Below are 12,212 nucleotides of genomic sequence, written 5' to 3' on the forward strand. Positions count from 1 at the left end.
TCATTAGTTGGCTCTCTCCCTGCCTCCTCCCCCTAGGGCTGAGAGCAAAAATAGTTAACAGCCGCCTGTCCGAGGGGGGGAGAATCCCCCTCCCTCCAGCCGCGCTTCTCAAAACTAAGTTGAAAGGAAGTTTTAGGTAGCTGGCAATTTCTTTCAAGCAAGCAAAGGGAATGGAGAGAAGTTTCCGCCTCACCGCACCGCAGCCGCGTCCTTCTGATCGCTCATTCTTCCAGCTGCCTTGCTGCGAAGACGCCGGAGCGCCTCCCCATCATGCTCCCCGATGCCTAGGGCGATGCGGGGGACCCCCCAGCCGCCGCCGACTCAGAGGATCCCCCGCGATGCCTCCCCTTCGGCAGGAGCCTCTATGGGGCGTCCTGTGCCCCCCAAGGAGTGAGGGGCCCACCGGGAAAGCATGGGGCGAGCAGAGCCTGCCCGTCACGGTCAGCAGCCGGAACCGGAAGTCGTCATTGCCAGTTCTTGTGGACTCTTTTGGGGGGGGGTCCTGTGTGGATGGTGTTTCTGCTAGCTGGTGTGGGAGGGGTTGGGGGCCCCTTGATATCCTAAGTCTGTGGGTATTCCCTTTCCACCAGATGGTCGGTCCCCACTTGTCTAGCCAGCAAAGTCCCAGTATGACTGTCTGTCATTTTGGGGGCTATTATGAATCAAATTACTTCCCAGTGATCCGCTAGCTCTAGCCTCACTCGTTCAGTCAGGTGAATGGCATAGGCTCCTCCCATTAGGGACCCATCAACCTGCTCAAACCGGATTGGCCAGTCTTTTTGCTCTGATCCCCAATTTCAGGACTGTGGTTAGGTTGATCAAGCACCTTGTGCAGCCTGAGTCTATTAGGGCTTGAAAATACCCCTGGTTTCCTGTTTTTGGGGCTGTGAGGTGTATTGGAAAAAGGAAAGGGTGCATTGGTTCACTCACCATTGGGTCATTTTCTCCCTCGTCCTCTCTGTTATATGACTCGGAAGACTGATTGTTGTTGCCTGGGGTTCCACCCTTTCGCCTGAGGGGGAAGGGGCCTCTGCAGCCCGTAGGGCTTTCCTGGACATGTTGGTGGTCCTTTTGGAGCCTCGTTTTGGTCGTGCCCTGGGTGGTGGGTCTAGCTTTGGTTTTGGGGCTGGGGTTGGGCATGCCCATTCCCCCGCATCGATAGCATTTGAGCGGACGTTGAGGGAGGGCTGGTCTCAGGGCCTGCTGTGGTGCTGTGGTTCCTCGTCGGCTGGATGGTTTCAGGTCAGGTTGGCCCCTCTCTTGTGGGCCCGGTTGCTCCCTCATGTCATTGGCATACAGCCCGCTGTCGACTTTTGTTGCTACTCGGAACCACTCAGAGAGTCGATTTGGGATGTCGCAGTATGCGGTTACCTGTGCAATTTGCTTGTCCAGGCTTGTTCTGAAAAAATGCACCAGCAGCCACTCTGGTAAAGGGGGTAGCCTTCCTATGACCCTCCTAAATTCACGGATGTGCTCTTTGATGGGGCAGCCTCTCTGCTTTAGGTTGCTGAGTTCCTCTTCCGCATATAAGTCCTCCTCCACCTCCTCAAATCTGGCCTCTAGCAGTTGCAGGAACTCATCTATGTCTTGCAGTTGGGGGGCTCTCCTCTTGTGGAGGGCTGCTAACCATTCCCTTGCTTCTCCCTCTAGCCCCTCTATCATGGTATTCACCATGGCCCTGGGGATGGGTAGAGGTGCCCATAGCATTTTAGGTGGATATCAGCTGAATCGAGGAATAGAGCTAGCTGGTCTGAGTCCCTGTCATACTTTCCCCGAATTGGGGTGTCATTCAGCCCTACTCCTCAAAATTCCTGTCAGCTTCTGTATGCTTGCTCCTGATATGGATGGCTGTCTTCCTCACCTCTAGTTCGGAGGGAGGGAGGGGTTTGTCTGCCCTGGGCAGCCTGCCTGCTGTATGGGAGAGGCACTGGTTGCAGTTTCGGACTCCTTCTCCTTCTATGGGGTGGAGGAGGGGGGCTGCACTCCAGTCTGCGTCTCTTCCCCTCAACAGGATCAGATGTCCCTCCCCTCTCTTTTGGGCAGCATGATGGCCCCTCATCAGCAAGGGTGGTCCGGTCAAGGTCCTCCCTCTGTTGCTCTATTGCACTTGCCAGGGATTCCATCTGGGGCTTTGGGAGCCTGGATTATGTCCAGTCCCACCTCCAGTCCACCCTTGCCAGCTTGCTTGAGACTGTGACTTATGTATGGGTCCCGCCCCCTTCTGTCAATCAGGCAGGACGCCAGTTGATTGGCCCGTTTGCATTTGTTTTAGGCGGGACGTTTTAAAGGATTCTATTAGTTGCTGCGATGACAGCTCGTGGTATAAAAGAGCTGTCGAGCACTTTTTTGCGCTCGCGTCTATTCTGTTCCAAATAAAACTGTTGTATGAGCAATGAGCCTCGTAATTACCTCAGGTGCCTGAGATTAAACACCTGGCAATGAAAGTGGGATCTTGAGGCAACAAAACCTCTCTAAGACGATATTTAAGACTGATACGTCCTTAACTGAACTGACAGCTGTAAACCATGGCAACTACTTCACTGTTCGCTGCTTACATGCCTGAGAGGGAATCTTGGGAGTCATTTATTGAGCGGTTTGAATGTTTCCTTTTCGCTAATGATTTAAAGAATGTTTCAGATGAAAGGCAGAGGGGATATTTTCTTAATTCCTGTGGGCCTGAGATGTTTGCCACTGCCTGAGTCCTAGTCGCGCCAGCCCAAGTATTTAACGTACCTTGGGAAACACTGATAACCAAGCTTGAGGGTCACTATGCCCCAAAACCATCCCGCTTCGCAAGACGGTACACATTCAGACAGTGTAACCAAGGTGAAAATGAGGCTGTTAGTCAATATGTTGCCGCTTTAAGAAACGCTGCCATCCATTGTGAATTCCCTGACCTGGATGACACGTTATTAGAACAGCTAATTTGCGGAGTGAAAGACCCTCGCTTACATCGGCGATTGTTGGCTCGCTTTGATTTAAAACTAGCCATAGCAATGGACGAAGCCAGAGTGGCTCAGCAGTCCGATAGATCAGCGGCTGAAATAAGGAGATACCAATCCCTCCCCAACCCACCAGTGCCCTCTGCTATAGTAAACCAACAAGCAGTGGAGCTGAATGATGATGCATGGCTGCCAGAAGAAGTGAGCCGTTTAAACATAAGCGCAGCCAGGAAGAAAAGCTGAACAGCACAGTACCTCCAGCTGGCTGCCTCAGCTGTGAGGGAAATCACTTGCATTCAGCTTGCAGATTTAAAACAGCCATTTGCCACTATTGCGGAAAGATGGGGCATCTAGCCTATGTTTGTAGGGCTTCCCAACCATTTGCTGACACAGCGGCCAGACCATTCAATCGCGCAAGCAGCCGACCTACCAATTGAAGGCCGTTCAGAGGGACTGACAACTGCTACGCTGTGGACCCGGAGGAGGAAGAAGGAGAGGAGACCATCAACACAGCATCGGCGACTACAGGCAAACGTAAGAAGAAATACATAACTGTACATATCGAAGGAGCACCTTGTGAGATGGAAATCAACATGGGATCTTCGAAATCCATCATAGCGTGGGACACTCTCAAACAACTGGTGCCCCGATTTCCAGAAAAACAACTGGAAAAGTGCAAGTGCATCCTAAAAGATAACCAGAACAATCCAATCCCTCTTAAAGGGAGCAGAAATTTTTTAGTAGAACACAGACAGTTTAAAGGGAAACTTCCTATGGTCATAGTAACAAACCCCTTAGCCACTTTATTAGGATTGGACTGGTTCGAAGCTTTAGGCTTAGAAATAACAGGAGTCCATGCTACAAAAGACACAAGCAAGTTTGAAGAACTCACCAGAGAGTTCTCAGAGGTATTATGTGACTCATTAGGAACATTTAAGGGGTCTCCTATATCTTTTAATTTGGATCCTAACATACCCCCAATCAGACTTAAGGCTAGGAGAGTTCCTTTTGCTTTACAGACCAAGGTAGACCAGGAACTAGACAAACTATTGCAGCAAGGAATATTAGAGCCCGTTGATTATTCCAGGTGGGAAACACCTATAGTCATACCTATGAAGGCAGATGGTTCAATTGGAATATGTGCCGACTATAAGGCAACCATCAATAGAGCCTTACAAGCGCACCCCTACCCGGTTCCCGTAGTGCAGCATCTGCTGCACTCTTTAGGTACAGGTAAAAGTTTTGCTAAGCTTGACCTCGCTCAAGCTTATCACCAATTAAAGGTGGATGACACAACAGCGGACACTCAAACTATAGTTACACATCAGTGGGTGTTCCGCTGTCGTAGACTACAATTTGGGATCTGTGTAGCACCCGGAATATTCCAGAGCATAATGGAAAGAACATTACAAGGAATTCCTGGGGTGTTTCCTTATTTCGATGACATTCTTATAGCAGCCAACACCAAACAAGAATTAATTCAAAAGCTGAGAGAGATTTTACATAGATTTAAGGAAAAAGGGTTAAAACTTTAAAAAATCTAAATGCCATTTGGGAGTTTCCTCCATAGAATTTTTAGGGTTTCGCATTGATGCCCAAGGCATCCATCCTTCTAAGACCAAAGTGGAGGCAATCAAAAATCCACCAGCACCAGCTAATAGAGCTGAGCTGCAGGCTTTTCTAGGGCTGCTGAATTTCTATGCGATGTTTCTTCCCAATAAGGCATCCGTAGCTGAGCCTCTGCATAGATTACTTGACAGCTCAGCTGCATGGAGATGGGGCAGCCATGAAGCGCATGCGTTCGCGGCTGTCAAATCTCTGCTGACATCATCAGCCGTATTAATTCAATACAATGAATCATTTCCACTTTGATAGCCTCAGATGCATCCCCTTATGGCATAGGCGCAGTTTTGAGCCACAGGCTACTCAATGGAATTGAGGCACCCATTGCTTATTTTTCCCGGTCCTTGTCCAAAACAGAAAGAAATTACAGTCAATTGGACAAGGAGGCATTAGCAGCCATAGCGGGCATCAAACATTTTCACCATTATCTTTACAGCAGGCAGTTCATATTACAGACAAATCACAAGCCCCTTTTGGGAATTATAGCTGGCGACAAGCCCACACCAATTATATTATCGCCCTGCATGCTGAGATGGATTGAATTCCTCACAGCTTATTCTTACAGAGTAGAGTACAGACCAGGGAAACAATTGGGACATGCAGATGCACTTAGTCGTTGTCCACTTCCTACATTGACAAACGACCCTGCTCCAGCGAGCGATGTATTACTTATTGATGAATTGCAGCTACCACTATCTGCAACAGATATAGCTGCACACTCTAAAGCAGACCCCACAATCTCAAAAGTTTTAGAATGGGTTCGACGAGGATGGCCCAATAACCAGATTGCTGAGACATTCCAACCGTATTTTAAAAGAAGGTCCGAACTATCCGAACTCAAAGATTGTTTGCTCTGGGGATCACGAGTAGTAGTACCAAATGCCTTATGCAATGAAGTACTACAACATTTACATTCAAGCCACCCAGGCATAGCCAGAATGAAGGCATTAGCAAGAGGATATGTTTGGTGGCCAAAAATGGACAACGACATATCCGATTGGGTACTGGCATGCCTTCCATGCCAAAGCTCGAGGCCGAATCCTCCAGCAGCACCACCAAGAGAATGGGAAATACCAAAAGGGGCCCCTGGTCAAGATTACATATAGATTTTGCAGGCCCAATGCAGGGGCACTCGTTCTTAATAGTGGTAGATGCATTCTCACATTGGGTTGAACTCTGTACCATGCATTCTATTACTTCTGAAGCCACAATAAGAGTTTTACAATGTCTATTCACAACCCATGGCGATCCCGGCACTATAGTGTCAGATAATGGGCCGCAACTAACCTCTGCCACATTCCAAGCATTTTTGGCAAGCTTAGGTATCAGGCATGCATTAATAGCTCCGTACCATCTGGCGAGCAATGGAAGGGCTGAACGAGCCGTGCGATCTGCAAAAGAAGCATTCAGCCATATGGGGCAAGGCCCATGGGAACACAAAGTTGATACTTATTTATTAGCACAAGACATGACACCATGTCCTACATCTGGAAAAAGCCCAGCTGAACTTCTTATGGGCCGTAGGTTGCACACAATTTTAGATCACCTACACCCCACATACCAGTCCGACACCCCAATACCATGTAATGCCACCTGCACATTCCAACTGGGGGAAAGGGTATTTGTGAGAAACTGTATAGGTGATCCCAAATGGGTTCCAGGTGAGATTATACAGGTAACCGGACCATGTGCTTATAAAGTCCAGTTGGACGACAGGCTGGTGTGGCGGCGTCATGTAGACCAGCTACGGAGACGCAGAACAGACCAGAGGCAACCCGCCCTGCATGCATGTACAACCGACCCAGATAATGACTGTCCGGAGGAACTGCAGCCTGGACCAGCAGTTACAAGTTTCCCAAACACAACCGCCACGTTCTCGTCAGAGGACTTACCTGCCTGGATGGAGCAGACAAGGTCTTCCCTAGGTAGCAGTGACTCTAGTACTTCCCGAGACATGGTGCAGGAGCAGAACCCGGCTGAAGTTTCGGCAGGGCCCAGGTGTTCCGGAAGGACCCATAATAAACCCGCTTACCTAAAAGACTATGTGTGCTCTAACCGGGCGGAAGGAGTGTCGCATATGTACGTGTTCCGCCCCTTCCTGTCAGTCAGGCAGGACGCCAGTTGATTGGCCCGTTCACGTTTGTTTTAGGGGGGAAGTTTTAAATGATTCTATTGGTTGCTGCGATGACAGCTCGGGGTATAAAAGAGCTGTCAGAGCACTTGTTTGCGCTCGCGTCTATTCTGTTCCAAATAAAACTTGTATGAGCAATGAGCCTCGTAATTACCTCAGGCGCCTGAGATTAAACAGAGACCCTTCCCTGTATCTGGGGACTAGGGTGAGGGAACTCTACTTCAGCTGCCTTAGGGGCTAATTTCCACCAGTACTCATCCTTTCTTGCTTCTGCTGCAGGGAAAGGCATCACTGCTTGGCATTGCCGCATACCTCCTGTTGCCTGATTTTCCCTCCAAGCACCCCAAATATTGGGGGAGTGCTCGGAGAGCCTGGGAAACCTGGAAATCTTGATAGGTTTTTAAAAGTCAGTTTTGGCTCTCTGTGAAGTTCCCAGAAGATGACCTTTACGAGCCTTGAGACAAAGTTCAAAAGAAATCCATTCATTTATTAGGATCAACATTCTGGCGTGCATGCCTGCTGAGCCAAAACTGCTTCCACTTAATTGCGTTTGAACTTTACCCCTCTATCTCCTTCTTTCTGTCATGAGTCATAGATCATATTCACGAACTAGGTTGTAGAAATACGAGCTCCAACTCTGGCCAAAGGTATGCATGGAATCCTCCCTTGAATGCCAACCTGATAATAGTCATGGCAATGCTTTACAAGTTGACAATAGGTTTCTTACCAGATATTCTGGGATATGTAAATTGTTGCAGTGTAGGATGAGTTGGGATTCACATTTGCCACAAGATTCAATTCTGTTCCCAATACAGCAACTTGAAAAATACTCTGCTTCACTTCAAAGCAATTTGGTAGCCACCCAAATCTTAGTTGGAAATCAAAAAAGTTTTATCCTATTTCTGCTAACTAGAAATTAACAAAAGATTATAAGCCTTTTTTCTGTTTGATAGAATTTGATTATATTCAAAGGCATATTAGCTCCTAAAGAAAAGTAATGTTTCTGAGATATCAGAGAAATTAATAATATACTGAAATATAAATATTTACATTTTTATTTGTTTTGAAAAAAGAACCATTAATAACTGTTCTTCATGAGTACTCAGGCATATACTTACAGGATATGACTTTTTAAAGTTTCAGATGATAAAAGTACAGATCATTTAGTGCAAATACTATGGCTACAATTGTTGGAGTGATTCCCAAACCAATGAGCATAATCACATGATGTAAATGAAATGTAATAATAGTTAGATCCCAACTGGGCTTCACCCAGTTTGCTCTGGCTCTGTTCATTTTTCAGGTACTACTTTCAATACGAATGTCAGCATTCCAAGTATCATGCAGAATTAAATCAGAGTCCAAGGCAAAACTTTCCTTAAAGTTCCAATTTAATAAGTCAGACATCTTAGCACATCTGTGGAAAATCCCAAATCTGATTTATTTCCTGGAATTCCACCCAGTTGAAAGTTCATGATCTCATGCCCTCCCATAAATCCATCACATGGTCGAATCGTCTTCTTCCACGCTGGCATCTCCACCCCTCTGGTTCCAGTCAGGTGTCAAGGTGCGGAGACAAAATATGACCTTGAGCTTCCAGATGCTATAAATCGTAAACAGGAATTCCCCTTTGAAATTGCAGAGAAGCGTCTCATCTCAGCTTCTTATCTCAAAAAGCTTACTCATAATTGATCTCTGATATTTTACGCTGTCCCGGTCAGCGTTGGGAATTCAGCACCCCCTCACCAGCCCCCCCGTGCGAGGGAGGGTGCTGGTGTTTTATTTTAAAGAGAGAGTTGGAATAATGTCAGCATTCCAAGTATCATGCAGAATTAAATCAGAGTCCAAGGCAGAGCTATCCTTAAAGTTCCAATTTAATAAGACGGACCTGTTGGCACATCTGTGGAAATCCCAAATCTAAAGCTTCCTGGGATTCCACCCAGTTGAAAGTTCATGATCTTATGCCCACTCCCATAAATCCATTACATGGTCCAATCTTCTTCTTCCACGCTGGCATTTCCACCCCTCTGGTTCCAGTCAGGTGTCAAGGTGCTGAGACAAAAGATGACCTTGGCTTCTAGAAAGAATGACAACAACACATTCCACAATTCTACTCCTTTCTATTCCCCCCTCCCAACTACTACACTAATGAAACAGCATAGGAAATTAATAGAAAGTATGACAGGCCAAAGATCCTAAAAGAAACATAACTACAGGCCTGACAATGACATTCAAACGAGAAATGTGTCAGGCCTGTAGCCATGTTCCTTTTGGATCTTTGGCCTGCCACACTTCAATTCTACTATTCTGTTTCTATAGTAGGAAAATGGGAGGGGGGTACAGAGTAGAATGTTATGTAGCCACAATAAAATTCCTTTCTAGAGTGCCAAGGTCATCCTTTATCTTGGTACCTCTGCACCTTGCTGGAACTGGATGGGTGGAACTGCCAGCATGGCAGTGGAAGATTGGGCCTTCTAATGGACTTGTGGGTGTGGGGGCAAGATCTTGAACTTTAACTTGGGGGGGAAACGGAAGAAACTCCAGATTCGGGTTTCCCCAGATGTGACAGCATGGCTCTTAATAAATTGGAATTTTGAGCAGAACGTTGCCTTGGACTCTTGATTTAATTTTGGATGTTATTTGGAATGCTGACGAAGTGTGAGCCACAGATTTGAAAAAGGTGTTACCCCCCTTTATTTTACACTTCTGTTTAATTATTGCAAAAAAGAGAGTTGCATAGAGGAGACTGTTTTTTAAAATGTGAACTTTCTAAAATCCAATTGGTAGTAGGATCATAACTGCAATAGAATTAGTGTGCAATGAGAGGGGCAGGATTTTTTCTGAATAAAATCTTAAGAAGATACTACAAATTCTATTGCAGCTCTCAATATTCCTGCAAAGGGCAGGAATAGGGAAAAGGAAAAGGGCCTAGCAAAGGGCATTTAGTCTCAAACAAATCACATCAATATCCTTGTCTCATAGTATTTGATTGGGAAATCCTCATGAAACTATTTATTATGATCTGTTTAGTCACATAGACACACATGAGCATACTTTAAAAAAAATGACAAGTTGATGAGGAAATCCTCTACACAATCTGGAGAGTGGCTCAGATTACCTATGGTTTAACAAAGCATGTTGACTCTAAACTGCTTAGATAGGACTGCAAAGCACTGTGAAGTGGTATATAAGTCCTATTGTGCTATGAGTGCTATTGCTATTGCTATTCTTTATGGGATGTGATAGTGCTATGTCTGAAGGCTGAACTTGACACAATACAGATAATATGCCTCAGACTAATGCTTGAGTGCAGAGACATGGCACTGCTGCATGAAGCATCTGGTGAAGCTATGTTTTGACCAAGTGCCTCACCTCAAAGGATGGGACTTTTGTGCTGCAAATGCAGAGAAGTCACTATTTTGGAACCTATTAGTGGGTTTGGTTGAAATTTGTGTTCAACCCAGATGTTTTCTTAATGACCCACTCTTTCCAAAGGCACTCTTTCCAAATTATTGCACCCCTCAGCTGTGGACTTTTTGTAATATTCATAGATTAGTAAATGTGTTGAGAAGTCCAATTAGGTCTGGTTGTTTCTATCTGAAATTGGAAAATGGGATGACACAAGTTAATTGCCACAAATTTATTTTTATATGTGATGTTGGAATTAATTAGGTTAACTTTCCATTTCTGTTCAACTTTTGAATTACTGTCATACACAGTTCACTACCATTAATTTTTTCTAACTAAGAAGCCATTTTTCTTTTCTGCTTTCTTACAACCTTAAAACTAGCCTACTCCACATTATTCCAAATGTAATTATAGACTTGATTTTGGGAACAGTGATATGGTGCTGATAATTTTATTTTCATTTCATTTCCTAATAAATGCCCAGTTGGGGGGGGGAGTCCTAATATGTCATGTGACGCTGCGAATTTGACACCCCTGCTCCAGAGTTTAGAGAGATAATTGACAATAATCTAGCTGGAAAATAACTAGTACTGCTGATTACAGGTGCCTACTATGGAGAACATCTATAGATTGCAGAAAAGACGAAGAGAGCTGGAGGACCAAACCCATCACAGTGCAACAACAGATTCAGAACTGTCAGAGTTGGAAGACAAAGTGGCTTTTACTGTGGCTGAAGTACAATACAGAGAGATTGAGGTAAATCCCTGTTGTCTTTTTTTAAAAGGCTGCTTGGGTTGATTTCTAAGCAAGAATTCCCCAGAAAAGTATCCCATACAAAAACTGAACCCATAGAATAGTTTTAAATATTTTAACTATAGTTGAAATGTGCCTACCTAAACTTTTTCAAGAGCCTAAAAAACTATATTTCTTTACATTGTTCAGATAAATGATAGCTACAATCTTTCTGATTACTAATACTCTATCAGTGTTTCAGATAACTCTCATCTGCCTAATACAGAATAAACAATGTTGAATGGGTTAATTGGGATATATAATACAACCTTATTGGACTTCCCTGTGCTACCAGTAGATAGCCATATATTTTCATATAAATTGACTAAAGTCTTTTTTACAATGACTCAGTAAAAAGAAGGCATTTATTAATAGAATAGAAGCAACTTTGGTCTAAGATTATAAAAGGAGATTAAAATAAAATGCAATTTCTTAAACCAAGAAAAATAATATATAATCACTTTCCTTTCCTAATATAATTCTCTTAATTAAGAGAGAAGATAAGTCACAATAGGAATTGATCTTGCCTAAACTTTATTCTGCAGGCTAGCTCAGCACAGCTAAGGCAAAGTAATTTTGCCTCAGAAATCTGGGAATCAATGAAGGCAGAGAATAATTGGTTCTGAGAAAAGTACAATTTTTTTTCAAAGCTAGGACCTGACTTGTACATTGTAGTGAAATCAGGGTATAGGCTGTTAAAAAAAAAGCCTGAGAAAGTCTGGAAAGCTATAGTCACGTTACATAAAGCATGACATGCTTGTTCCATTTATTATTATCTATAGCACTTAAATAATTGAAGACAGTTATCACCAGATTCCAGTTCATTAGCATGTCGAATGCCAAATGAAATAGTGCTATTGCTGCACTAACTTAAATTAGGGATAGATGTTTGCCTCTCCGTGTGTATATACAGTACAACCATGTATTGGCTGTATGCTAGGAAAACATCCAGTTGCCTTTATGATGGAATAATGTGCTACTTCCTATAAAGGTGTCTGATATAGAATCTCGGATCGCTACACTGAGTGCTGCTGGGTTGAGAGTTAAACCAGTGGAAAGGCCTAAGAAAAAAAGAAGCATCCAGGTGAGCATACCTGAATTTTACACACACAAAAAGCAATGATGTGCCTTAATGAAATTGTATGGTCTCTGAATTCAAGTTTATAATTATAAAAAGTTGAGGAGATACGAATACTGCCCGCCTAAGCAAAGCTGGAATTTTAATTACTCTTAATAAGCAAAGCAAATCTCATTTGTTGATTGTATTATTTTATTATTTCTGTGTTTGTTATCTGGTATCTATATCTTGAGGATAT

The 12,212-nt window shown here is 44.3% G+C and overlaps 1 protein-coding gene across 1 annotated transcript in view; it reads left to right on the forward strand.

Moving 5' to 3' along the window:
* The window catches only part of MLPH (melanophilin), a 153,189-nt gene that overhangs the window by 119,767 nt on the left and 21,210 nt on the right, over positions 1-12,212 (forward strand). Inside the window, exons 12-13 of the mRNA XM_081941281.1 lie at positions 10,708-10,860; positions 11,888-11,980. Of these exons, the coding sequence (XP_081797407.1) occupies positions 10,708-10,860; positions 11,888-11,980 (246 nt within the window). The remainder of the gene's footprint in view (positions 1-10,707; positions 10,861-11,887; positions 11,981-12,212) is intronic.

This window comes from Natrix helvetica, assembly GCF_964273705.1.
Source record: "Natrix helvetica genome assembly, chromosome: 2".
Lineage (NCBI taxonomy): Eukaryota > Metazoa > Chordata > Lepidosauria > Squamata > Natricidae > Natrix > Natrix helvetica.